The 25,403-nt window shown below is 46.6% G+C and overlaps 10 protein-coding genes across 10 annotated transcripts; 4 read left to right on the forward strand and 6 right to left on the reverse strand.

Moving 5' to 3' along the window:
* Positions 1–1,591: 1,591 nt before the first annotated feature.
* On the reverse strand, positions 1,592–3,748 carry MCYG_04193 (arginyl-tRNA synthetase; the record flags this gene model as incomplete). Its single annotated transcript, XM_002846410.1, has 3 exons — positions 1,592–2,009; positions 2,164–3,461; positions 3,527–3,748. The coding sequence occupies 3 exons, from the start codon at positions 3,746–3,748 to the stop codon at positions 1,592–1,594; spliced, it is 1,938 nt and encodes a 645-aa protein (XP_002846456.1).
* A 690-nt stretch (positions 3,749–4,438) lies between these two features.
* MCYG_04194 (WD repeat protein) lies at positions 4,439–7,651 on the reverse strand (the record flags this gene model as incomplete). Its single annotated transcript, XM_002846411.1, has 1 exon — positions 4,439–7,651. The coding sequence occupies one exon, from the start codon at positions 7,649–7,651 to the stop codon at positions 4,439–4,441; it is 3,213 nt and encodes a 1,070-aa protein (XP_002846457.1).
* Positions 7,652–8,426: 775 nt separating this feature from the next.
* Positions 8,427–9,617, reverse strand: MCYG_04195 (NADH-cytochrome b5 reductase 1; the record flags this gene model as incomplete). Its single annotated transcript, XM_002846412.1, has 4 exons — positions 8,427–8,576; positions 8,648–9,273; positions 9,356–9,501; positions 9,569–9,617. 4 exons carry the CDS (start codon positions 9,571–9,573, stop codon positions 8,427–8,429), a joined length of 927 nt encoding a protein of 308 aa, XP_002846458.1.
* A 223-nt stretch (positions 9,618–9,840) lies between these two features.
* On the forward strand, positions 9,841–10,623 carry MCYG_04196 (conserved hypothetical protein; the record flags this gene model as incomplete). Its single annotated transcript, XM_002846413.1, has 2 exons — positions 9,841–9,964; positions 10,076–10,623. The coding sequence occupies 2 exons, from the start codon at positions 9,841–9,843 to the stop codon at positions 10,621–10,623; spliced, it is 672 nt and encodes a 223-aa protein (XP_002846459.1).
* A 216-nt stretch (positions 10,624–10,839) lies between these two features.
* On the reverse strand, positions 10,840–14,682 carry MCYG_04197 (chromosome segregation protein sudA; the record flags this gene model as incomplete). The annotated part of the gene is made up of 5 exons (XM_002846414.1): positions 10,840–11,132; positions 11,201–13,098; positions 13,157–14,367; positions 14,424–14,583; positions 14,645–14,682. 5 exons carry the CDS (start codon positions 14,680–14,682, stop codon positions 10,840–10,842), a joined length of 3,600 nt encoding a protein of 1,199 aa, XP_002846460.1.
* A 389-nt stretch (positions 14,683–15,071) lies between these two features.
* On the forward strand, positions 15,072–16,769 carry MCYG_04198 (serine/threonine-protein kinase RIO1; the record flags this gene model as incomplete). The annotated part of the gene is made up of 1 exon (XM_002846415.1): positions 15,072–16,769. One exon carries the CDS (start codon positions 15,072–15,074, stop codon positions 16,767–16,769), a length of 1,698 nt encoding a protein of 565 aa, XP_002846461.1.
* Positions 16,770–17,230: 461 nt separating this feature from the next.
* Positions 17,231–19,630, reverse strand: MCYG_04199 (uncharacterized protein; the record flags this gene model as incomplete). Its single annotated transcript, XM_002846416.1, has 2 exons — positions 17,231–18,323; positions 19,296–19,630. 2 exons carry the CDS (start codon positions 19,628–19,630, stop codon positions 17,231–17,233), a joined length of 1,428 nt encoding a protein of 475 aa, XP_002846462.1.
* Positions 19,631–20,089: 459 nt separating this feature from the next.
* MCYG_04200 (uncharacterized protein) lies at positions 20,090–20,650 on the reverse strand (the record flags this gene model as incomplete). Its single annotated transcript, XM_002846417.1, has 3 exons — positions 20,090–20,114; positions 20,258–20,484; positions 20,558–20,650. 3 exons carry the CDS (start codon positions 20,648–20,650, stop codon positions 20,090–20,092), a joined length of 345 nt encoding a protein of 114 aa, XP_002846463.1.
* Positions 20,651–23,572: 2,922 nt separating this feature from the next.
* MCYG_04201 (conserved hypothetical protein) lies at positions 23,573–24,640 on the forward strand (the record flags this gene model as incomplete). Its single annotated transcript, XM_002846418.1, has 2 exons — positions 23,573–24,177; positions 24,241–24,640. 2 exons carry the CDS (start codon positions 23,573–23,575, stop codon positions 24,638–24,640), a joined length of 1,005 nt encoding a protein of 334 aa, XP_002846464.1.
* A 252-nt stretch (positions 24,641–24,892) lies between these two features.
* MCYG_04202 (uncharacterized protein) lies at positions 24,893–25,273 on the forward strand (the record flags this gene model as incomplete). The annotated part of the gene is made up of 1 exon (XM_002846419.1): positions 24,893–25,273. One exon carries the CDS (start codon positions 24,893–24,895, stop codon positions 25,271–25,273), a length of 381 nt encoding a protein of 126 aa, XP_002846465.1.
* Positions 25,274–25,403: the final 130 nt, after the last annotated feature.

Here is a 25,403-nt window from a genome sequence, read left to right on the forward strand (position 1 = left end):
CCGTATACATATGGTAACTAATATGTAAAGTAATAAATACAGGCTAGGATGGGGAGAAGAAGCAATGCAAAAAAGAAAAAGAAAAAGAAACACACGCACACTCACTCTTCTTCTTTTTTTTTATTTCTTACTATGTACGTTAAGAGCCTATGGAACCATGTTGAAGGCTCCTCGTTGTTACATCTGACGTTGAGTTGGCTCTTGGATTGAGATACAGACTGAGAATCAGGGAGAAGGGAGGATAAGCACGCTGGAGAGACATGGAGATATAGGGCATCTCTGGTACCTAGTTACAGAGTCTCTGACACAGGAAGAGCGAGATCTACCAGGATGAGGACAGACAAAGCGTGTCTCTTTCCCCTGCCCTGCGTCTCTCTCCCTTGCAAAAAAGCCGAGACGAGGCAACGATGGGACTCCAGACTGAGGGGCAAATATTTATATCGACAAGCCGTTTTCCTTCGGAATGATGACATCGTGTGAAGGACTGGCTTGAACAGCTTAAAAGGCAGTGGGTCGAGTTAAGTTGATTTAGCCGTAGTCTGGAAAACTTCCCTTGATCCACCATACAATAACTGATATTTGTATACAGGCTGATAATAATGCCTATCAAACATCATCGACGAGAGACACAAACATAAGACCTCGACGCCTTGACGAGCTTACGAATAGGACATCACGCCTGATATCTCAGCCCTCTGCTCTCCCCCCCCACGAATGGAGCCTGAACTTCGAAGCCTAGTTTTATAAATATCAGTGTGTAATGAAATACGCAGGCTGTACAAGGGCCCTAAAAGAAGGAAAGAAAAAAAGAAAAAAAGGTTTTTTTTTCTTCTCCATGATCCGATGCTGCCACGATTGGGCTGCAAGATTTAGGCTTTCCCACCTCGCACCCAAGGAGCCATTGGGCAGCAAAAAAAAAAAGAAGGCAGGCAAGACAGACAGACAGACAGACAGACACGATGCTGGGCCCCCTAAGCGTCATCCCCAGGCGTGCGGCGAAGTTGTTGTCTTCCCTGGACTTCTCCGTCCATGAGTCATCGTCCAGCAGGGCCTTTTACATACCAATACCGTGCATGAAATACAACAGATAACAACAGACAGCCAGGTTTAGGCAGCCGTGGAACTGCAACTCGCCGCAGCCGCAGAGTTGCTGAGATAAGCATCCGCTGTATCCTGGGTTGCATCTATATACATAATACATGCATTCATTAGCAGCTGGATATATGTAAATGATGTGCGCTAGGCAAGGAATGCCGATTCATATTATCGACGTCATAGGCGAAGGAAGATGCTGGGGGTGGAGAGCAGCTATTTTTCTATCGATTATTATTTACTTTCTCTCTCGATAGAGTAACCGATACTCCCAGCTTATTTGGTTGGTTGAGGTGACTTTTTTTTAATCTACGGGCTTATCTTTTTTCGGTCACATGAAGTTGGTTGGGAGGAAACAAAGAGGCGACGGTAGCAAGACTAGGTCGATGATGGGGATGAAAATGAAGAAGGGGGAATCAGGATTACATCCTAAGTTAAAACCTATTAGCTTCAATCGACGAACGATGGAGGGGGGGCGTCTGGAGTGCTGGAGAAAGACTCACCGCTGGACAGGGTTCAAACCTAGAAGTCTCATTCCATTATGCAGGACCTGCCGAGCAGACTCGTAAAGTGCCATTCTAGCCTTCTTCACGCCTGGCTCGCTGCCCACGACCTTGAGGACATCATAGCCTGAGCTCAGCGTATGGGTCATTCGGAAGAGATAGGTCAGGATGGTACAGGGCTCCAGCGTCTTTGAGGCGTTGAACACCACGTCCGGCCACTGGGCAAGCAACCGGATCAAGTCGATGGCATGAGACTCGGTAAGCAGGCTCAGATCTGCGTCGCCTAGTTCTTCAGGCTTGATCTCGGCCTTTCTGGTCACAGAGCAGACGCGCGCGTGTGCGTATTGCAGGTATGGACCGGTGTCACCCTCAAACGAGGTCATGTTTTCCAGGTTGAACTCGTACCCGTTGATCCTATCAGGTTCAAGAAAGTCAGTTTCATCACACCTAGGAGGACGCAAGGGAAAATAAAAGAATAAAAAAAGAAAAATGAATATATAAAATTGCCCGGTGTGCCCATATAATAATCCACGTGTGGAGGGAGATGAGCGCCTCGACTAATACATACCGTTTACCGCTCATGTCTTGCACCATCACCGATGTTATTCCGAGCACATCGGCCGTCGCCACTGGATCCTCAATCTGTTCGTACTTGGCCGGGTTCTTTTGCATGACCTCGTGCATTTTTTCCCCTACATCCTTTAGAATGTCGTTCAGGAACTTGACGGTTCCCTTTCGAGTGCTCATCCCTCTAACCATGCCAAAGCTGACATGTTCACATCGGCTTGCCAGGTCTTTCTTCCCAACCAGTTCGGTGGTCTTGAACAGCTGGGCAAGATGAAGCTCCTGCTGCGCCGCCACGACATAGATCATCTTATCAAAGTGGTATTTGTCATCTCGTTCAACGATCGCGGCAATGTCTCGTGTGAGATATAGCGGCGTTCCGTCTTTTCTGATGACGATGGCCTTTCCGAGTTTCTTTGCGCCCTGCTTTGCGAAGTCGATGATCACGGCGCCTTCTGAGCTTTCAGATACGCCTGAGCTCTCCATGGCCTTGTAGGAATTTTTCAAGCTTTCTTCCTTGACCTGGGATTCTCCGGAGTAGACGTCAAAATCAATATTCAGCCGAGCGTACGTCTCCTTGTACTTCTCAATACTGAGATCACGGAATCGTCGCCAAAGTGCAAGTGCCTTCTCATCTCCGTCTTCCATGCTCTTGAAGTATCGACGGGCCTTCTCATCGTAGCTTGCGTCGACAAGTGGTTCAAGTTGCTTCTCCAGCTCTGTCACATCCTCGTTCTTCTCTTTCTTAGCTTTAATCTGCTCCTTGAGCTCTTTTATAGGTCCTTCCTGCTCCGCTACGTCCTTGTTGATCTTCACATACACCTCAAAGAGATGGTTGATTGGATCCTTGAGAAGATCTTCCTCGCTGCCGTATTTCTCATATCCGTTGGCAAGTAACCCGTACTGCTTTCCCCAGTCTCCAAGGTAGTTTATCTTGAGCACATCCCACCCAAGAACTGTGTATAAATTGGCAATGAATCCACCAATGATGGTACTTCGAAGATGGCCGGCGTGGAAGGGCTTTGCAATATTTGGAGACGAAAACTCCACCACCACTTTCTTCTTTCCCTTACTAGGATCTTTTTGGTCTTGTAGACCTACATTCGCATTGCTCCCATAGGCATCTTTGTTTTCCAAAATTGACCGGATCACGTATTCAGTCAAAGGCTTATGGCTAAAGAAGAACTGTAGATGTGCGCCCACAACAACCGGTGGCTCAACTAGGTCGGACTTGGGAAACTTAGAAGCGATATCTGCCGCAATTTCTTGAGGCTTCTTGCCTTTTATCTGTAGTGCCGGTACCTATTTCATCCCAGGGAAATTTTAGTAACAATCACACCTAGGCTTTCCAATCGAACCGCACTTACAGGTAGAATCAAGTCTCCCTTTTCCAGCATATTCGTCCATAGAATTTTGGTGTAGACAAAGGCCGGCTCCAACCCTGAGGCTTCCGCGACCAATTCTGCGATATGCGCGCGGTACTTGTCGACAGGGTTGAAAGCCGGATAGCAATTAGGGTAGCTCGACACCTCAGAACTAACAGACTGGATCGACAGGCTCGCAACAGAAGGCATAGCGTCTGAAGCCATGGCTAACACTGGGCGAGTAGCTGTTGGTGCTGATAGATTTGCCCTCCTCCGCGTATATGGTGGGGTGTGACCCAAGTTCCGTGACAATGGCCGGCAGCAGCTGGAGAAACTCGATACACTGATTCGAGGTTTGAATATCTCAGAGTAGAGAAACAGTGAGCTTCGAAGGAGTTGCTGGTGCATCCAGAAGGGAGTTTTTGCGCTGAAGTTGAAGCTTTGAAGAAGAGAGAAAAAAGAGAGCAAAGATGGAGATTTGCCCCACGTGAGTCAGACTAAAGAGTCAGCAATTTGTATGACTGGAAGATGGATTATAATTATTTATTTTTGATGAAGCAGACATTTAACGAGAGACTTGAAAGATAAAGACGATGGTTTGTGATGCAAGAGGCTTTCGATCAGATACCAGCTATCAAGTTATCTATTCCTGTTTGAGCATGGTCTTATCGATATCAATATCAAGGCTGATGCGGATGTTTTACACAGTAAGAAGGGATAATATCTATATCATAACATCATTCCAATGCCAAAGACGTGAATCATACAAATACAAGAAATCTTGAGACGCTGTCATGAAAATCAAAATGTCGTTGGATGTCACCGTTGTAATCATTGCTCCAAAGTCCCTAATGGCCAGTGTTGATAAGCATCTAATGTTGGAAGACGGCAACAAATCGGTTTAGATAGCCTGGGCTAGGTAGAATCCTCCTCCGCTATTCGGTTGTTCCGCAGAGGCGATGGTGGAATGCTGCTTGATGATCTTTTGTTTCGAAATTTAGCAAGCTGAATCTGAGTGTTGACATGCTTGCGAGTAGCCTCGTCGAGACCGGGGCGGTGGTTGACGGCCAAGCCATCCAGTTGCTGCACCTGTACCTGCAGCGTCAACGGCGTGCTAGAGAGCTGATCGGCGGGGGTATCGGGTGGTCGAGCCCAGGCAGCATAAGGCCCGTTGTAATTAGGACCTTTCCCCGGGCCATATTGCTCATGTCGGACCAGTTGACCTGATTCGATCAGTTCATCGGCAGCTCGGACGCCGCTGTCCAGGTCATTTGTTCTATGATCTTCCGCATATTCAAATTGCATACCCTTGTCGTCATCAGGAGGCGTCGAAGTTGAGAATACATGGATTCCACCGCTGGTATCCCCAACAACCATACTCGTTTTATCTGGAGACAAGGCTCCAGAGGTAATTTCATGGCCGATATTAGCGACGTCTTTGACGAAGACATCCTCGGTAGCATTCATGATATTCCAAGCCTTCACACAGCCGTCGGAAGACCCAGTGTAGAACCTGGTCAATTCATCGCCCCAGAACGCAAGCTGCACTCCTGTATCCGCTTGCGCTCGTGTAAGCTGACTGTCCAACTCTCTGATTGGCAAACCGTGTTGGAGCTTGTGAAGAATCTTGTTAGGGTTTCTAAAGTCCCACACATAGGTAGTGCCATCCGTGCATCCTGCAGTAATGAAGTTCTCGTTAAATGGGCAGAAGGACACATCATTGATGTCAAGGCCAGGACAGTCATAGCTGACGATGTCCCTCTTACTCCTTAAGGGATCATAAATATTCACCATTGACCGGATATCAGAGCCTAGGCCCTTGGAACGGCCGCATGCCGCTATCCCAGCAGCAAACACTACCGAAGTTGGGTGCCATGATATATCAAAAACATTTTGAGAGTTAGGCGTGATGCTCAGCAGGCTAGTGCCAGATTCTTCTATTCGCCAAAGTGCAAGATGGCCACCTGTTGGGGGATCTCCGCGCTTGTCGGCGCGATCAGTAAAAGACATGCCGGCTGCAAGTAGATCTTTCGTGTAATAATTTAGGCCCCAGGCCAGAGAGGTTGGTATCATGAGTTTATTGTGGCGAATAGCTATCTCCAACGGCGTAGAGAGAGAAAGGCCGTGCTCTTGTTCGACTTGCCACAGCCAAAAGCTGTTATCGCAATCAGATCCTGTAGCCAATCGACAATTATCAATTCTTGAGAGAGCCATAACTTGCACTTTCCCGGGGTGGCGGAGAGTGGTAATGCATTTTGTATCCTGGTGGTTTGTGGTATCCCATATTTTGACGGTGCGGTCATAACTTGAACTGTACATGCGATTCCCGTCGTTCGACCATGCCACCGCGCTGATAGATGTATAAAGATGGGACTCAGATGTGCCACTCCTGTCATTGCTCTGGCTGGTATCCAGTAAAGCCCGTGGAATCTGATGGTCGGGCAGCTCTTTGAGGCTGTTGGTAGACAAGTCTCCTACCACCAAGTTGTTTCTCCGGTTGTAAATCATATTATTTGGATGGCAGTAGGTAGCAGCTCCGGCCGCGAAGCGCGTGCCATCCGGAGACCAGCCAAGCACCAAAACATCGCTCGATGCACCTTTCCAGGACTTGCAGTGTTGCCAGTTTTCACTCGCAGATTTAGCTAGGGTTTGACGTATGGAAGATCTCGCCCTATACGATCGATATCCCAGCTCACGAGCCCTAAGGTGGGATGAAACACTGTGAATATCGTACCGCAGTAAATGTTGATCTGATTGAGACGGGTATGCTCGAAGAACTGAAGGTGATGTGGACAGTCTACCATCTTTTGCATCTGTGAAAAATGCTAACAGCTCTTCGGGGGATCGATGCCTTAGGACGCTAACCTGAGACATATCTTGCGCCAACGCCTTTAGTTTTCTTTCATCAACTTGTTGTAAGAGGGCTTTGAGGTGAGCATGGATATCATTATTCAAAACCAAGGCAGAAACAGCAAAGGTATTCTTCAGAAAATTGCATATATTAACCAGGTGTGTGTCGGACTTAATATCGCGGGCCGTTTCCCCGTCTCGACAACTCAGGAGAAAGTCTGCTATGTTAGAAGAATAGCCTGAAAGGGCATTGTATACGTTAACAAGCTGCGCTAATCTGGAAACTAGATTCGTAACCTCGTCACAATGATACAATATTTGGCAGGAGTGGATGATATCGTCTTGAAGGCAGACGTCGACTCCTGGCTTCTCACCACCGGTCAGAAAGTAGTGAACTGCGGCCAGTTCACTCATGCAAAAGTCAGCATGAAGTAAGACTCCTTTGGAGGTGACGTTGGCGTGTTTCGCCCAAAGAGTTTCGCAATCATTTCTCTCCTCCCAAACACGGTACGGGGCACGCTCATTCCCACCTTCGGCTGTAGGCCTGAGCGGTTCTTTCACCACGGTAAGAGTAGGAGAGCGGTGGCATATACGTTGCCGCCAATTCGGGAGCTCAAATGGTAAAGCTGGAGATAAAGGAGCAGATGATGCTGGCGTTTCGCAAACCGAAGCGCTTCTCTCAACTTCTTCCCCCTGGCTACTACGCCGGGGTCCCCGATTTCGGCGTGAAGGGCGCGACGCCGTGTATTGTGAAGGGCTAGTCGGCGTATAAGTTGAAAAGGCCTTTTTTATCCTCCTTTTAACCCGCTTCAGCTTCGTACCGGGTCGATTATATGGCCTTTCCATGGCCTGTGCGGCTGCCAGCTCTTGTCGAGCCCTACTCACAATCTCCACCACTGGGAAGGAGGGAGGTGGCGAGCTGCATGATACCGATTCGTTTGACCGTGGCCTTGCCAGACATGGTGATCTGGGGGTGATGCGGTCTCTCTTATTATTTGTCGCAGATTTGGCGGGCGTCTCGGTGGAAGCAGCAGGTCGTTTTGCGGGGACCACAGAGGAACTTCGGGAGTCACTTTCTGTAGAAGTCCTGTCATTTCGTTCCTTGAAGGAGAGAAAAGAGTCCAGAAGAGCGCCAGCCTTTTGGTTTACGCGTTCGATATCCGACTCGCTGTCTGATAAGAATCGTAAGGGCGAATCGGCGTCTGTTGAAGCCAGGGCAGCGGGCTTGCCGCATTTCCTCGCAGCAGTAGGGCGATTGCTACCCCGGAGCCCCATCATTCCATTGCAGGTGAATTATCACCAACACGTCCAGGCTGCCATGCAGCGACTTCACTAAGCGTGCTTATCGACTATACAACCGTTTAACAGCGTCCAAACGTGAGCGCTTGCTCGCGTCGGCAAGGCTAAAAAGAGGCTCACCTGCTTGAGCAGCCTGTCGACTCCGTTACTGATACACGGAATAGCAAGCTTAGTAACCGGTATGTGCTTTGCTGTTCTGCGGGTGTTTGGTGGTAAAGGCGCGCTTGGTTAAAGGCTTTGTCTTTATCGCCCCTCAGCGGTCTTGGCATATATACTTTAATTTATTATCAGATCTAAGATCAATTTGATATCCCAAGGAGATCCGTACGAGTGTTCTATTCTTTTAGCACTTGTCCTGATGATACCCATGCTGCGTGTTTTGTGCTTTAATAGACTTGACAGTATTCGTTGGGGAATCCGCCATTCCTCTAGGATATTACCCGTATAACGAACGCTCTTGAAAGGATGGAAATATTACCAAGTTCATGAGTGAATTGTGTATTTCATTACATGTTGAAATATTATTTGACACTACCAAGCAGTAAGAACTGGGGCTGAGATGGTGTGAATGAGAAGATTATAATTAGATAGATACATACCCATACCGAACTGCCATATCGTTTTGACATATACTCATGTACCCATGATGCACCGCTATTCAAAGGATCTGTAGCTTTGAATACATATTTCCACCCAGAGCTATGCGTTTATGTTTTCATACAGCCTTCCCATAATAAGAAAACGGGAGACATATCTAGAAACAGAAAACTTGGTCCTCCAGCTTGCTGACAAGGTTGGCCTTCTTATAGCCTAGAGACTCCGTGGCTTTCTTCATAGCGCTAACCATGGGCGGGGGACCGCAGACCATGATTTTGATATCATCAGCTGGAGCTGGGAGATGGGCCTGAAAGAGGGACAATCGGATTAGCACAGAATAACCATGGACGGAAAAAGGATATAACCGGAGAAACTGACCTTAATCATGTTTGGAGTAACAAAGCCAACACCGCCTTGCCACATTTCCGGTGGGTTATTCAAAACATAATGAACACGGAAGCCCTTGTCGGTTTTGGCTAGCTCATCGAGCTCTTCCTTCAGGAGGATGTCCTCTACGTTGACGTTTGCGAAAATAAGGTCGACTTGGGTGGTGTCGTTTCCTCCGTTGCTTGGTCTGCCCTTGACGATTGCCTTGATAACCTGGAGCATAGGCGTAATACCGGTACCTCCGGCAATCATACCGATATGGCGGGCCATGTTCGGAGTGTAGACCATAGCGCCCTTGGGTCCGCGGACTTTCATAGAATCGCCGATTTTCAGGGTAGTCAGGTGCTTGGAGATGTTACCCTGGGGGTACGACTTGATAAGTAGGTCGAAGTATCCAGCATTGTCGTCGGAGGAGATAGGAGTATACGATCGAACGATCTCCTTAGTCTGGCCCTCGACAAGGGCAGCAAGGGAGATGTGCTGGCCAATTGGCAAACCGAGGATATCGGTGGGACGTGGGAGGGCAAAGCGGTAGATGGCAACGTTGTGAGAGACAATCGTCTTCTCCTTGAGCACAAACTTTTGGAACTCGTTGGGCTTGAGGACCTTTCGCTGTCCTATGAGGAGTCTTGTCAGTGTCACAGCTGAGGGATAAAAATTAATCACCGAGGGACTAGGGGGCGTAGGGAAGAGCAATACTGTTGCTGAAGATCTTATATGCCCCGAGAGCCACGGCCAACGCCACAGCGTAAACAATCCACTCGAACTTCATGATTGCAGTGCCAGCAATGAGCAGGCCAGCAGGAATATAAACACCGTCAATATATTGGCGAGAAGCCCATGAACTAACCCACAGTCAGTATTCACCAACACTCATATAGCTTCCCTCTAAGCAAACAGCAGGAAACCAACCTCATTCTTAAGCTCACGAAGCTGAGCAGACGGACTCGTAGCCAGGGCAATGAAGCGGTTTCGACTGAGGGATCTGTTTCGGCGAGGAATTGGCGATATCCGGGGGAGTTGAAGGCCGAACTAAACAGTTGGTGAAGAAAAAAACAGTTGGGATCCTTTTTTTGGTGGCGTCACTGATGCTTATGTGATCAATTCACGCCCTACATCCTTCTACAACATCTACACTTATTATACACAACTTATAGACATCTAGATAATACAAGGTAGCTGACATGGCGCCTTCATATACGGGCGATACGGCTGGGTTTGACCTGAACGAGAGTGACCGCCAGATACTGGCCCAGACAGATGAGGAGTTCGTTTATCATGACTGGAACGAGCTGAAAGATATCATAGGTTAAACAGCCCTGTCGGCCTCTATCATCGATATAACTACCGCCTAATCTTGCTTGTTGAGACAAAGCGTGTACTGTAACTAGCAGCAGGGAAGATATGACACTAATACAGCCTTTGAATTAGCAAACAATAAGCTGGAGCTACTCAAACGGAAACCATCCGACCTACGACGATATGCAGCATGGAGCAACGACATTAAAGGCCAATATGGTACTATAACGAACTTCATATGCCGTGAACGTCTACATTGGCCCGTAGATACGGATCCGCAAACACAGTGCCAGAATGCCACCCCGTTTGCGGATCCGAGGGATTACAGGATCCTTCGGAACGATTGGCCGTACGGCCTAACCCCCGATATCACGCATCTATGCATCTGGGTAAAGAACAGAATAGATACCACGCCTGAAAATGGGGATGTGACCGAGGAGTCACGGGCTCTGATCGATGATTTTGTCAATAAAATATTTATCTCCCGTCTAGACGAGTTCCCTGATGCGGCAGATAGAGTCGTGTGGTTCAAGAACTGGACAGCCCTGCAGAGCGTGCGATCACTAGAACATATTCATGTGCTTGTGCGAGATGTTCCGGATGATATTATCGTGGAATGGACTGGAGAAGAGGCCCGGGACCTATCGCAGGCGAACGGGGTCATTTAATAGAGATATGCATAAACAACATCATTTATCCTTTGGATATCATAAGAAGGGCAAGGAAATAAATTACATTTGCTACCATAAATCAACGCATACACAAAACCCTGACGCAAGAGTAACGCCGTTCCATCGTCATATAAATATACTAAGACAGCAAATGTGGGGAAAAAGGGACAGTATATCAAACATGCACGTAAGTAAGCAAAGATTATCGAGTGTTCAAGACTTCTGCTCGTCGACGAACTTCAGGGCCTCCTCACGGGAGACAACATCAATGGTACTGGCCTTGCTACGGAAGCTTACGCCATAACACTTCTCGGCAACATGAAGCATTTCGGGTCGGAATGTGGTACAGATAAACTGGCCGTTGGTCTCCTCTGATATAGATTGAAGCATTTGGGCTACAGCCGTTCGATACTGGGCGTCAAGGTTGGCATCGATCTCATCGAAGAGGTAAAAAGGTGCAGGATCACAAGCCTGGATGGCAAAAACAAGAGCAAGCGCACATAAACCTAGCGAAAGGTCAGCATTCTATAGCATACCGTTGGCGGTTATTTATATAGGAATGGGGAACACGTACTCTTCTGCCCACCACTGAGCTGCTGGATCCTTTGCTGGTCATCATGTTTACTGTTGAAACTGACACTGATACCTACCCCAATGTAGTTCTCCACACTACGACGAGCTTCCTCTTCGTCTGAATCCATATCCTCCTGCTGTCGAACGGTAGCATCAGTCTTCCTCTGGATGATAAGTCGTCCTCGGCCAGCAGGAGCTAGTTTCTCAAAAATCCTAGCAAACTCCCTTGAAACCTGCTTGAAGGTTCGTTCAATTGCTTCATCTTTCCTCTGATCCAGGATCATGATCAGCTCGTCGATTGACTTGTGCGAGGCATCCAGCTCCTCACGACGTTTTGTCAGTGTCTCTCGCTGCTTCGTGAAGCTGTTGTACTGCTCGAATGCTTTCTTATTCACATGTGAATATTTCTTAAGAGCTTCATTAGCTTTGTGTAGCTTCTTGACGATGGTGTTTGAATCTGTGTTTTTGAATTTCGTAAACGCTTCATCTGGAAGCACACCCAAGTCACGAATGTTAGCACTGCATTCTAAAGCCTGCGCAGTCAACGCTGCCTTCTTCTGCATGCTTTTTTCCATACGGCGCTGGTGCTTTTCAATCGATTTCGCAAATTCCTCCAGCTCGCGTTTTATATCCACCCGGCGTTGCTCAAGTTGTGCAGCTTCGTTGTTTTGCTGATCTATAGAATTCTCTAGTTTCTGAAGCTTTTGGCTGAGTTTTTCGAGGGTCTTCTGCTGTTTCTTGACCTCTCTTTCGCTCTCTTTTAAGCTTCCTTGGGCGGTGTCTTCGCCAGCATCGAGACCCTGGTCGGATAGGTGATTGAGCTGTGGGTAAAGGTTTTCTCGTAGTTCAACTTCTAGGATAGATTTCCTCGTCTCTAGTTCACTACGGCTGCTAGACAGCGCTGCATGTTCCCGTCGAAGATCCTGCACCACAGAGTTTAGGCTCTCCAGGCGGGCTTCTTCTGCGCTTGAAAGTGCCTTCTCGAATGGTGTAGCAAGTTCCTCCTCATGGGCAGTTATTTGGCTGGTGAGTGAGTCCACGTTGGCTTCAATATTCTTAAGAGCACGTCGTTTTGCCTCAAGAGCGTCTGTTTTGTTATGTAATAGATCCCGCTTGCTCTTAATCTCCTGCCGTAGTGGTCCGTTGCTAGATTGAAGTTGTTGCCGTTTTTGTTCCGCTTTTTGCAGGTGTCCAACAGCCTGCGTGATCAACTGGTCCATTTTCTCCAATTCCCGGCGAATTTCTCCTCCGCGGGCCTTCTTTGCATCATACTCATCTCGCCATCTGGCAACATTCTTTGTTGCATCAAGACGTGATTTCCGGGAATCATGAAAACCACCAGTCAAAGCACCACGCTTGTCAGATCTATCACCTTCAGGGGTGATGGCGTTAACTCCGTGGCTGCGAGCATATTGAGATGCGATCTGGAGATTGGGGCAGATGATAGTTCGACCGAAGACTTGCTGGAAAGCCGGTTCGTACAGTTGGTCATATTGCAGCTTTTCAATCATCGGAATCGTGTCACTGGCCCGAGGAATGTTACTAGCTCTCGGCTTTAGTCGGTTTAAAGGCATGAATGTAACCCTTCCAGACTTCTCCTTTTGCAATATCTCTAGTACTTTGGTAGCAGTCTCATCAGTGTCGACAACATAATGAAACAGACTTTGTCCAGCAGTTACTTCAACTGCAGTACGATATCGGTCACCGACATCGAATAGTTCTGCAAGTGTTCCATAAACACCCTCAAGGTTATACTGCCGTTTGATACGGCGTACTGCCGCAAGACCTCTGCTAGTATTTTGGTCCATCATGTGGGCAAGTGATCGTTCTGCTCTTTCCACTTCATGGGTGGCATTGGTGAGGATTGAGTCTAGTCTAGCCTCCTCTCTCCAAAGTTCTCTATACTCAAAAGGTTAGATATGTCACAGTTGAATAAGAATACTAGAGGGGCACGTACTTTCTCTGATCAATTAACCTATCTCGTTCATCTTTAGCAGTTTGAACTTCCTGGTCGATAGACTGAATATTGTCACCCCAACCGTCGGCTTGCTTCCGAAGCTTTTCAACCTCTGGCTCCAGCAAGGCAATGTCGTTTTCGAGCACCTTGATTTCCTCAATTGTGTGCATTTGAAGAGCCTTGACGGTTGAAGCCTGGGTATAAGTATTTTGTATTTCGCTTTGCAGCCAGCTATCACGTTCACTTTTGTTCCTGAACCTAGAAATTCTACCTTGCTTTGCATATAACCGCTGTCTACCAGTTTCAGCGTCGTTCAAGCTAGATTTGGCTTGGTCCTCCTTTTCCTTCAATTCATTGAACTGAGGGACAAGTATGCTCAACTCCTCCTCGCGTTCTTTAATTGCAGAGTTGACTCGTTCAATATTTGCGTCGCGCTCAGCTTTTGACTGTTGAGCAGCATTCTGACCTTCTGACAGGGACTTGCGCTGTAACTCGGCTTGCGCGAGGGCTCGAGATGTATCACGCCTATCATCTTCTAACTGATCTTTCTCCAACTTCAAAAGCTCCGTTTGCTGCCTGAGTTCTGCTTTCTGAGTCTCAATCTGAGCGATATCATTTTCGCCTTGAATGAGTCTGTTTCTGTTTGCATCTGTGTCCTCGACGCCTGCTTGTCTCTGATCATCAATGCTTTCTAGCGCGCTCGAAATTTCCGCTTGCTCTCGAGAATAAATAGTGTACTCAAGACACCGCCTTTCTCTCTCTTTCTCTTGGAAGTTCCTAAGCTCATCCTTTTCCTCCTCGAGTTCGCCAAGCCTCTCGTTGATATAATCCAGCAATTCGTCAATCTTCGCTCGTTTATTGTTTGTCTCGTTCATTATCTTTAAAGATTCCGTACGTCGTGCCTCATAAACCTGCGTTCCCGCAACTTCCTTCAGCAGCACTAACCGTTCGGAATCCTTCATGTTTGTTAAAGTCGTGACGCGGCCCTGCGGCACAATATAATATGGGTTTGACCTTGAGAAGCCGGCCGATTCAAGCAAGTTCATTACATCGGATTTTGTGGCATTTTTCCTGTCAAGAGTATATTCATCCTTCTTCAATCCGATGGTACGGCGCAGTATAAGCTCATCTCTGCCTGTTGGAAAACGGTCGTCAGAATTGTCAAATATAATTTCAACGTATGCTGACATCACGGCGGAACCCGAGCCCTCCTACTCAGCATTAGTCTCGACATATCATAATGCGCAAGTTCATTTCTTATCCATACGTGCAACAGCGCCTGGCGTTCTTCTCTTCCCATATGTGTATAAGCATCACTAAGAACGAATCGAATTGCGGCAAAGAAATTACTCTTGCCGGAGCCATTGCGGCCAACTATCACATTGTGCTTTGGAGAGAACGGCTCGATAACCGTTTGGTCTTTATAGCTATAACGAAATCAAAACCGTTAGAAGAATCCAGCTTGTGAAGTTGCTTCCCCTCACTCACCTCTTGAAGCCTTGGATAATAATTTGCTTAATGAACATTTTTCGAGGGTATAATACGAGGATCAATCAATCATCATCCGGGTGCGCTACTGAGAAGAGAGAAAACACCACGTCTCTACGCTGTGAAGAACAAACAGTCAACCAAAATCCTCCTTGAGCGACGAACTGCAAACGCGTCTAAATTGTCAAGCGCGTTTTCTCTTTTGCTTAAAGCGGCGTTAGGGCATCCGGCCTCGGCAAAATATTTAACCGATATATTAGTGAGATTATGTAATTCTTATCGCTGCCACCAACAAAGATAAGATAAAAAAATATAAAAATTATCAGGCACCAAAAAGTTATTGTTTGCGAAGGATTAATGAATTACGAGTCAAAACCTCGAATTAGCAATATTTTCTTCACAGATTCAGCATTTTAGAGCTCTGATTATGACGGCAGATATCAAGCTGGAGGAAACTCCTGAGAAAAAACCCGAGGAAAACACTGAGGTCGCCTCTGCTGACCCCGCTAACGAAACCGCCGATTTTGAAGGAGTTGAAGAGGAAGAAGATGATGAATACTATGATGATATCTTTGATGATGAACTGGATGAGGTAGATTTTGAAGCCTCTAATCCAGCTGACTTCACAAAATCCTATAACCGGCAGCGGAAGCTAAACGAAGTTGTCGCCGACGCGAACGCCCCCCTTTCTTCATACCCAAAGAGCAACCCTCAGAAGCCGACTATCAATACCTATGCGAAGGTCGATGACCAGATATCAACCCTGGCACGGCATGCTGGCAAAATTAGGCTCGATGATGCCCAGTCGGGGCTTAAATCGAAGGGTGGAAAGGGGGCGGATAAGAGTGACAGGGCTACATCAGAGCAAGTTCTGGATCCCCGAACGCGCATGATATTGCTTCAGATGATCAACAGAAATATTGTCTCAGAGGTGAACGGCTGTTTATCAACGGGGAAGGAAGCAAATGTCTACCATGCAATCTCTCAGCCCGATGATGAAAGCGAAGAGCTTCATCGAGCTATCAAGGTTTACAAGACGAGCATTTTGGTATTCAAGGACAGAGATAAGTATGTCACTGGTGAATACAGGTTTAAGCAAGGGTATAACAAATCAAATAATCGCTCAATGGTCAAAGTTTGGGCTGAAAAGGAGATGCGGAATCTCAAACGCCTGTACTCTGCTGGTATTCCTTGCCCTGAACCATTATACCTTCGTCTCCACGTTCTTGTTATGGGTTTCCTTGGGAACTCAAAAGGAATACCAGCTCCAAGACTAAAGGATGTACAGCTTCAGGATGAGGATCTAGAAACCCGGTGGAGATCTCTGTATATGGAGTTAGCTGCACACATGAGAACCCTGTACCAAGACTGCCGCCTGGTGCACGCTGATCTCAGCGAGTACAACATCCTATACCACAATCATAAACTCTACATTATTGATGTAAGTCAGGGTGTGGAGCAAGATCACCCCAGGAGTTTAGAATTCCTGCGCATGGACATAAAAAATGTTAGCGACTTCTTCCGCCGAAAGGGTGTCGATACTCTTCCTGAACGAACATTATTCGAATTTATTACCTCTGTTGATGGCCCGCGTGCAGTTTCGGGTGACCTTGGTCAAATGACTGCCATGCTAGAGAAGCTATTTGCCTCAAGAGCCGAGCGTCAGGGGGAGAATGGCGAGCAACCTGAAGGCGAGGGTAATGACGAGCTCGATACTGCTGTTTTCCGACAACAATACATCCCTCAGACGCTTGAACAAGTCTACGACATAGAGCGAGACGTTGAGAAGCTCCGGACTGGCAAGGGGGATGAACTAGTTTACCGCGAGCTCCTGGCTTCGGCCCCGGATGCAACCAAGTCGAAAGTGAGGGGCGAAGAGGAAGCCGATGAGGAAGACTCGGATGCCTCCGGGGGTGTGTCCTTGTCTGATAGTGGCTCTCACTCGGGTGATGCAGGCGAGGTAGACCTATTTGCAAAGAAACCTCCACGGGGTAAACGGTTTGAGGATAAAGATGCGAAACGTGACCATAAGAAGCTTGTCAAGGAAGAGAAGCGAGAACAGCGAGCCAAGAAGATACCGAAACATGTTAAGAAGAGACTCATCAATGCTTCAAAGCGGAAGTGAGGATTATACCCATGTCGTTACCCCTATGAAGGCTCAAAAAATTAACCCTTTCATTACCTTGGCACATATGACTATTTATTACCCAAAATACCTGAGTTTGCTGCATTATAAGAATAGCTTGCCCGACATGATGAATGAATTTACGTTTATTTAGCCTGTTGCCTTTTTTTTCTCAAAGGGGATATATAATTACTCGATCTACTTGTTCTAAACCACCAGAGCGTCTATAACGGGTTTTGATCCGCAAGGGTATTTTGATTTGGTTTAAACTACATATCTTTGATAACTATCAACGAGTGACGGGACCCCTTTACAGAAGCGAAAGACATCAAAGGAAACCCCGGAAAACAAAATAAGATACAATGCAGAAGAGAAATGCCTTCTTCCAAAGGCTCCAATTTGTTCCTAGGTTGTCATGTTGCCATCTCCAAAATGAAGCCAAAATAACTTTAGGCTGAACCTCAGAGAGGTTTATTGATGGATGGTATCCCCAAGTATCTGGAAGTTTCATCCTCCAAAACCCAGATATCTGACCAAGTCTGCACCACCCATCGTTGAAAGTGGTGCCCTATGGCGTCGTCTTCTTCCTGGCTTTTGGAGTTTTCCATTGCTTTGCGAGTAGCAGCCAACGAAGCTGATGCACATTGCACTATAATTTCAAAACAGGTGACTAGAAGACGAATAGGCTCCTTGTCCTGCTGAAATGGTGAGTCTTCGGTCATATAGTTCGTGAAGAGGTTCAGAGTGACCAAACACTTCATTTCCAATTCTTTCTTTTCCTGGATGCTGTATGGGAATCCAACCGCATACTCGGGCTTCTCTCTCAAAATCCGATGAATTCCTGCTCTTACTTCCATCATCCTATCCAGGCTCTTGCACACACGATCTACCACCTGTGCTGACTTCCAGTTGGGCCCCAGCGGACGGGGCGGCGGCTTAATATCAACAGTGAATGCCACTTGACTGCCGTCGTCGTATCCGGTCATCTCTAGCTCTGGGACAACAATTTTTGAGGCTATAGACCGCACGTCCGCAGCAACTGTAGGGTACAGTTCACTGATATCCTCACTCCCAGAATTACCCTTGCTAGCTTGAGGTCCAGGAGAGTAGCCCATGGCATATTCCTCATTTTTCTCTTCAGCCATTGCTTGCATTGCCTCGGTCAGGACATCACAACAGTGATGACCAGTGGCCGCATCCTTGGGTTGATGCCCTATTTCTCTCTGCGGATATCTAAATGAGGGCTCCTGGCAAGCAAAGCCATTAACGAAATAATCTCTGTCATGCAAGGGAGGCGGGCCTCCTGGAGGTATGGTTGGAGCAAAAGTTATATCATGTATCGGGTCCGGTGTAGGAGGATGCTGACCCGGCAGATGAATATGGTCTAGACCGATTGGAGGTAGTTGTGGTAACTGAGGAGGTTCTTGCTCGGAATCTTTGTCACTGTCATCCGAAACATTTACGGCCTCTTCGTCTCCTGTCAACTTGTGCTTTCGACGGAAGCATTTAAATGGGTCACAGTCAAGGCCGCACCGAGCCATGACTTCCGCTGGACTGTTGGCCTAATTCAAGGAAGAGATACTTGGAATATGGAAGTCTGGACAACTTTCTTGCAGTGCCCCTTTTGTTGGATGAGGATATTTGAATAGAGTATGGATTAGGAGGACGTCCTCCTAAAATCCGAAGCGTTCAAAGAAAAATAACCTATACCGGCCCAGGGATGGGACTGGCCCCAGGTTTGCTGTGATGAGCTCCGGAAGCAAAGAATCTTCAATGTAACGAGCGATTAAACTGCGTCTCAAGGAACGAGTGAAGGATGGTGTAAGCATATATAAGTATATAACTCCACACCAAACGAAGGACAGGATGATATAAACTATAATATCTGGTATAAACGACCGACTCTGACGAACGTAGTGAAGAAAAGAAAAAGGTATGAAAATAGAGGGAAAACATGCTTGTTATATAGCTTCCTTCAACCTGCTTTTGCGCAGGGCAAGGACAACTACCGTGTTTATTTATTTTATATCAAGGAAGTTGCACCTCTTTTAATATACACGAAGGCTTTCATCTTCTAGTCGATGGATTATAGATGCATAACCATCCTCAGTCATGTACCTAAGCTTGCGGTGGTGACATGGATGAATACTGATGATGAGGTCCATGGGTTTATATTGAGTAGAGAAAGGTAGGAACCAAATGACATCATCATATAGTTATTCGTATTAAAACAAGTAGATAATATACATGGCCACAAACGACGCCATCTTCCTGTTTGTGGTTGCCAAAGAGTTATAAACATACATGAGTAGACATACACATAGAACATGGCGGCAAACAAAGATTCAACAGAGATATATAAATTTGAAAAAAACAAAAAAATAAAAATCTCGAAACTTGATATTGGTTCGGGTCGGCCGGAGGCTGTAGGGGGTAGTCTGTCAGGTGGTCGATGCTAGGAGTTGTCGGTTTGTCGTAGTCTTGTCGGCTTGTTGTCCAGCTCCTTCCTTTCCTACGGTGAGGAACTATTTTGGCTCCTCCTTCTGCTTCTCCAAAGGGTTTTCTGCAGGAAGCTCCGGCTGTGGCTTCCGCACTTTCCGTATCGTGAACGGACGGGGGGCAAGCCTCCCATCCTTGTCTGGCTTGAGATGATGAAGCTTGTCGAAGATGTGGGCTGCCCTAGCCTTCTTCAGGACTTTTGGCTGGACAGTGGGCTGAGTGATAGCCCGGATCGATGCTGCCTTTTTCTTTTTGACCAGCGAAACTGGCTCGTATTCGCCAGTCTTCTCGTTAAAGATGGCCATCGCCTTTTCGAAAGGAAGGCAGTAGTCCTTCTCTTTTGGTTTGAGACCGGCACCCATGTTGGCTGTGGTTTTTTTAAGGTGTTGGGTCTCTAACAAATCAGCAACACATACAACAAGAGTGTAGTACTTGTATGTATAAAGCCAGCATACCTTGGTGATGGTAGGGGTATATTATATAACAGTATTATATCAGTATATATATGTATGTGTATGAATATATCCGGTATTTGGTTGGTGTGTTCAACAAATTAGAAAGTCGAGGTATCTGAAGAAGGTAGAGGATTTGTTAATGATAGAAAGAGAGAAAAAAAGAGGAAGGAAGAGCTCTAGAAGTGGGTTTATATAGACAGCAGGGGAGTCATACCTTGACATTGTGCTATCCAAACCATGGTTTACCAATTTCGATTGACCCAAGGAATCAAAGTGTCGACTCAAGCACGTAATCATAACCTTTGACTCTCAAACTAAAATTCCATATATGACCAAAACCAAGAGCAGAAACGGTCAGCAGAAGGCTCAGGAAGGTGTCGACTCTGACCTCCTGGACGAATAAGCCTGAGGCGGTTGGCCACCAGGGTTGGTAATCTTGAAGATATTTCCCACGCATTTATATCAATCCTAAGTCAAACAAGCATGTTAACTGCTATGCAAATGTCCCTGGTAGGTCCATATGGGTTGACTCACCTTGGAATCCATATTCCGTAAAAAGCCACCTTTACAAATGATGTCACTGACTTCTTGGAACCGGCGCCCACCGCTGCCATTATACCAGGCGTAGCGGCCTCAGTACTGCCCCCCATCCAGGAGACAGGACAGTGGAACATGGAGCTGACAGGTATGTTCCACTGCCTTCCCTGGCTGGGGGCAGTAGAATGTGCAAATTCTATCCAAACCAGTAGAAATCGCACGACCTAGTCAACCTTAGAAAGCGTCAGCAGAGGTAAAAGGCGCCAATAATTAACAGGAGAAAAGTCATATTCTGACCCGTCTGTCTGTTTTAACCCTTGGATGACAGATTTTGCCCTTCTGGGCCGTATATATAACCCTTTTCAAGGGAGACATCCTTTGGATAGACATTATAGTACTATCATTGGACATCAAATAACAATAGTTAAATATAACTGTAACATTATTGGTATATTGGCATATAGTTATATAAATATAAGTAAGAATATATGCGAGAATAAAATATCTGAATGTATATAGTTGTGCGAATATATATTTTGTCTTCAAGATGAGGTTGGTTTTCGCTCCAAAATATGCCAAACATTTATCACGTGATTATACTGGGCTACAATTCACATATCAATAAAGAAATTATAAGTAATTCACATAAACAGCTTTATAGAGTGAATAAGTTAGAGTGACATATGTAATTCCTAACTAGATAATAAAGCAGGAACTTGATATGCAAGTGGAAATACTACATTTTCTTCCTAAGCAACCCAGACCAAGCTTCTAAGATGTAGGGTGGTATAGTGAAGATGTTACTACACAAGATTAAATATATGGCTTGCCGCAGGATACTTTATGTGGAATCCTCAATTAGATTAATCTCCTGCGTGCCCCATTATTCTATCATGTGGATCAAATAATAGACCCAATCCTGACTAATGCTATGTATACCATTAGGAGACTTGGGATTGGCAGGACTGGAAGCACTTGAAATAGAGGTGTAAAGAAAGAAGTGTTGCGGGGAGTGTTTGTTGAGGAGATTGACAGCCAAACCATGGATCTTGTATCGGTCGTTAGGAAAGATGGATAGGAATGCGGGTTCTTAGGACTAAGTGTCGATACAGGGCTAGCTCGAATCGAGCGGGATATAATTAACAACGATGTTTCAGAGAATGCACATCTAATATACCACAGTATCTGTGAGTATCGTCCCACCTTACCCTCCACCAGCCTACCCGGAGTTGACTATCGAAATGAGCAACCGAAATGGTTGCCGGGATAGGCAGAGCAGGCTGCTGCGCCGCACTCTTAAGATAGTACGGTATATCAGATCTGCTATGTAGCTTTATATAGCCGCTTGATTGCCGCTAGAGTTTCATTATCAGAGACATTATGACATAGCCATTGGGAATTATGGAAGTAATGAATGTCGATCTATAGAAAAGGCGATCCATTTCTATATATGGCGCCGGTTCTTATGGACAGGGGAGATGCAACAAGTTTCGAAGAGAACTAAAACGACTCGTTGGTATTATTTTTAGAGAACGAACACTGTCATTTCAGATTCCCGAAGAGGTAATGCTATCACGTTAGCACCGCGTCAAAACTCGTAAAATCTCCGGCCACTAACTGTAGGTTCGCGCTGCCGGTAACTAGTGCTGGCTATGAGGCCCATAGTAGTTCCATCCTACCATGTGTTGGAAAGAGATTTGCAGCAGGCTGGATCCACCGGGAGTAGAGACGAACGTGATTAGCCGTTCTGTTTGAGGGAGTTGTCACGTCTCTGCCACGCTGGGTATCAAATTTCTGCTCTGGGTACAGAGACTAGGGCATAGCCGCCAGGGACCCGCTACAAGGCTAGAGGGGGGCTGTTCCTTAGGCGTGTTGTTTCTGTGTGGTCGGTCTGTAGGAGCAACTCGTGGGATCGGAACGTCGGTTAGCCAACACTCCGTTAACTAGTGCCTCAGGGCATTAACATCTCTTGTCACCCCACCCTCTATCCATGGCGGTGAAGCCATCACCATCCATCGCCAGGAACAACGAACACCCCAGCTTGGAGATGCAAAGTCTTCCTTGTCAACAAAACAAAAATTAAGGACTGGGCCGATCACGTGATAGTGTCTAAAAATAGGTCAACGGGCCAAGGCTTGGCGTCTATTTTTCCTCTTTTGGCACTTTTCACGTCTTGTTCCATCTTCTTCACGGTTTCAGCATTCTACTGGTCGTGAGATACCGGACGACTTGTTTCAACACTGCATGCAATGCCATATACCATATACACCGAGTATCGTCGACGGCGAAGGACGGAGTCGACATGGACAGCAGAGAGCTCTAAGCGCCGGGCCCCATGTCACAAGGTGGCACGGAGTGTCTCCACATCTATTGATATCAACAGGCTTGCATGCTGTATCCATACTCCGCATATTATATATAATACTTATGGGCCATCTTGGGCGGTTGGTCCATTCAGCGCTCTCGCTTTGGCATAACCATGCATGACTCCCCTGACTATCACAAATCTTGGCCAGTCAGCTTGCATGAACCTGCCAAGGGCGTTGCATTGCTCGCTTACTCCGAGTTAAGATTCTTCAAGCCATCGATATGCCGATTTGCTGCGACGAGGTCAATGCAGGATCATTAAACCATGACTGACTTGGCTTGGACATCAATCAAGTGGGCAAAGGCCCACGGTCGCAGCATCTACGGCCTCATCATTGGCAGTAACTGCCATGTTCCCTCGCCTCCACTCATGCATGCATTTACGGAGCCCGTACATAGCCTTTTATATTTAAGCCAACCATGGCGCCACTGGCGTCTTTCCTTCTTGGAGATATCTCCAGAGAAATATCTAATCTATAGCTATACATTTGCCTTCCGATCCATTTTTCGAAGATTACTTCATGCCTCTTACGGCCCTGGGATTCTAATGGCGTCCAGGAGCATTTAACCGAGGGATTTCACACGTCCTTGCATTTTGGGGGCATGCTATACATATGGCCGCCTCAATTCCTTGAAAATAACCCGGTCTAGTCTTATAAACCCTTGCCCTCGTGCTCACTCCTCATATTACACAACTTTCGATCTCTTGAGATGAACATACACACCGCAATCTCTGTACACCTACTACCTATTTCGCCATTTGCGACAATTCTTCGGTGACATTGGTTGAACAGGCTGTAGGCAGTGGCTCAACCGTCTGGCATCTGCTGTGCACCATTCATCGTGTCGTCAACGCCGCTGGCCGGTGTCTGACGGCCCTACGGCTATCGAACGTGGCATTTTTCTACTCCGCTTTTCTTTTAATTATCGATACCCCCTTCTACGATGCCGGCCGTCGCTCTAATATTAATGTGGCTTTGCGCCATTACTCTGATATCACTGTCAGTTGCATACAACATACCGATAGGCCTTTCACTCCGGCGAGCCTCTAATCTACCCCATTTTGACAACACACCTGTGTTAGCCAGCCCTGTCAGCTGGCTAGACAAATCTCCTCAACCATCCTCCACTGTATCCCAAAGGAAATCTGCGATAAGCTCACGACGCGATGCTAAATACATGTTTGACGAGAGGCAGTTCAATGCTACTACTGCACCTACATGTAATGACGCTCTGAGTGGGGTGAAATCGGTGTCCAACCCTTCCGGGCTCGCCGCGTGTTTTAATATCGCTTTCCTGAACGAGGACACAAGCATCTTCGGTGCTGATATTAGATTATATTACATATCCAACGCAAATGGAGAATTCAACAACACTCGGTGGGAAGATTTTGATTTAAAACCGGACTCTCGACTTATCGACATCTCTGGATTGAAACGTGTCTTCCAGAATTCTACCTCAAGCGTAAAGGAAGACTCACCTCATCTGGTAATGCAGTGGCAGTATAGCGGCAGGGTAAACGAGCTTATCCCGATCAAGAAGTTGACTCTGTAAGTTCAATTCAAAACCAAATCTCTTTTCTTTAGAAGCCTCGTGCTAACAATTGCCTGCAGTGATGAACACCGCTATCTCCTCTTACCAAATATATCCATCACCACAAACTCTCCCAGCCAACCTGACACTCTTATCCAAACAAACATTGCACCCGATACTCTCTCCTACACCGCTGGTTATTTAGCCAACGGCACCCATCTACCATACAATATCACCACCGGCGAAGCCAAGACCCAATTAAAATACATTATCCTCGCATCCTTAGAATATGAAATACCCGGTATGAGTCTTGGTATTTTCCCTATGGGTCTAATAGTGACTGGAGTATGGGCCGGGCTATTCATAGCTATAGTTGGCTATGGAACATTCGAGCGAAAACAGTATCGCGATTTCCATGAAAGGCGGTTGAAATATGCTGCCTCTACGAGAGGTTATGGCAATAGACCTATTGTACCTTAGACTTAATGACTTTACAGAATATAATAAACATTCTAAATTTTAACTACAGGCATTCGACCTAAGATTTATCTTCGTATGAGCTGTTCTTACTATATAGATTATCTTATACTATGGAGTGATACACTAGTAACAAATATATAGCGCAAATAGTTGGTTTTTTGGTATGCAAGAATGATTTCATTCATTCTTCTAAGTTGTAACTTGATGATTGCAGTAGCAAAGAGTATGTAGCTCGATTTTCGGCCAACCAACATGCGTACCTGTGCTGTATACCAGAATGGTGTCCCTGCAAAACATGTCCTTCGACTCTCTGGGTATAAATATAGTGGAGAAAGTAATTCTGCACAGGAAGATAAGTGGCAGATAGCGTTTGGGCAAGTTAGACTAATGTTTCGTTCCAAAGTACACACCCAAAGCCACTGCGACGCTGATGACGGCTGCAACCACAAGCCACCAGCATATACGTTTGCGGTCAGAACGTTCCCATACCTTGAAGCTACCGCCGCCGGTGTGCCCAAACGCAGCTGTGCTTATACCAGATGTTACTCCTCAGGCAGATTGGCCCAAGGGCTGACCGTGGTAGTCAAGAACTCCAGGAGGAAACGGACCCCGGCGTCGAGTAGATTGACCTAGGGGCATGCCGTGCGAGTTGATGTCGATCGGGGCACCCCGTATGCCTCTGAAGACTGGTATGTTAAATGAATTAGTGTCTCTAACAAGGAAGCGAGGGCCACGGCCTTCTGATCTGCTTCGTCGACTGCCT

The sequence above is a fragment of the Microsporum canis genome, genomic scaffold (genome assembly GCF_000151145.1).
Source record: "Microsporum canis CBS 113480 supercont1.4 genomic scaffold, whole genome shotgun sequence".
Taxonomy (NCBI): Eukaryota; Fungi; Ascomycota; class Eurotiomycetes; order Onygenales; family Arthrodermataceae; genus Microsporum; species Microsporum canis.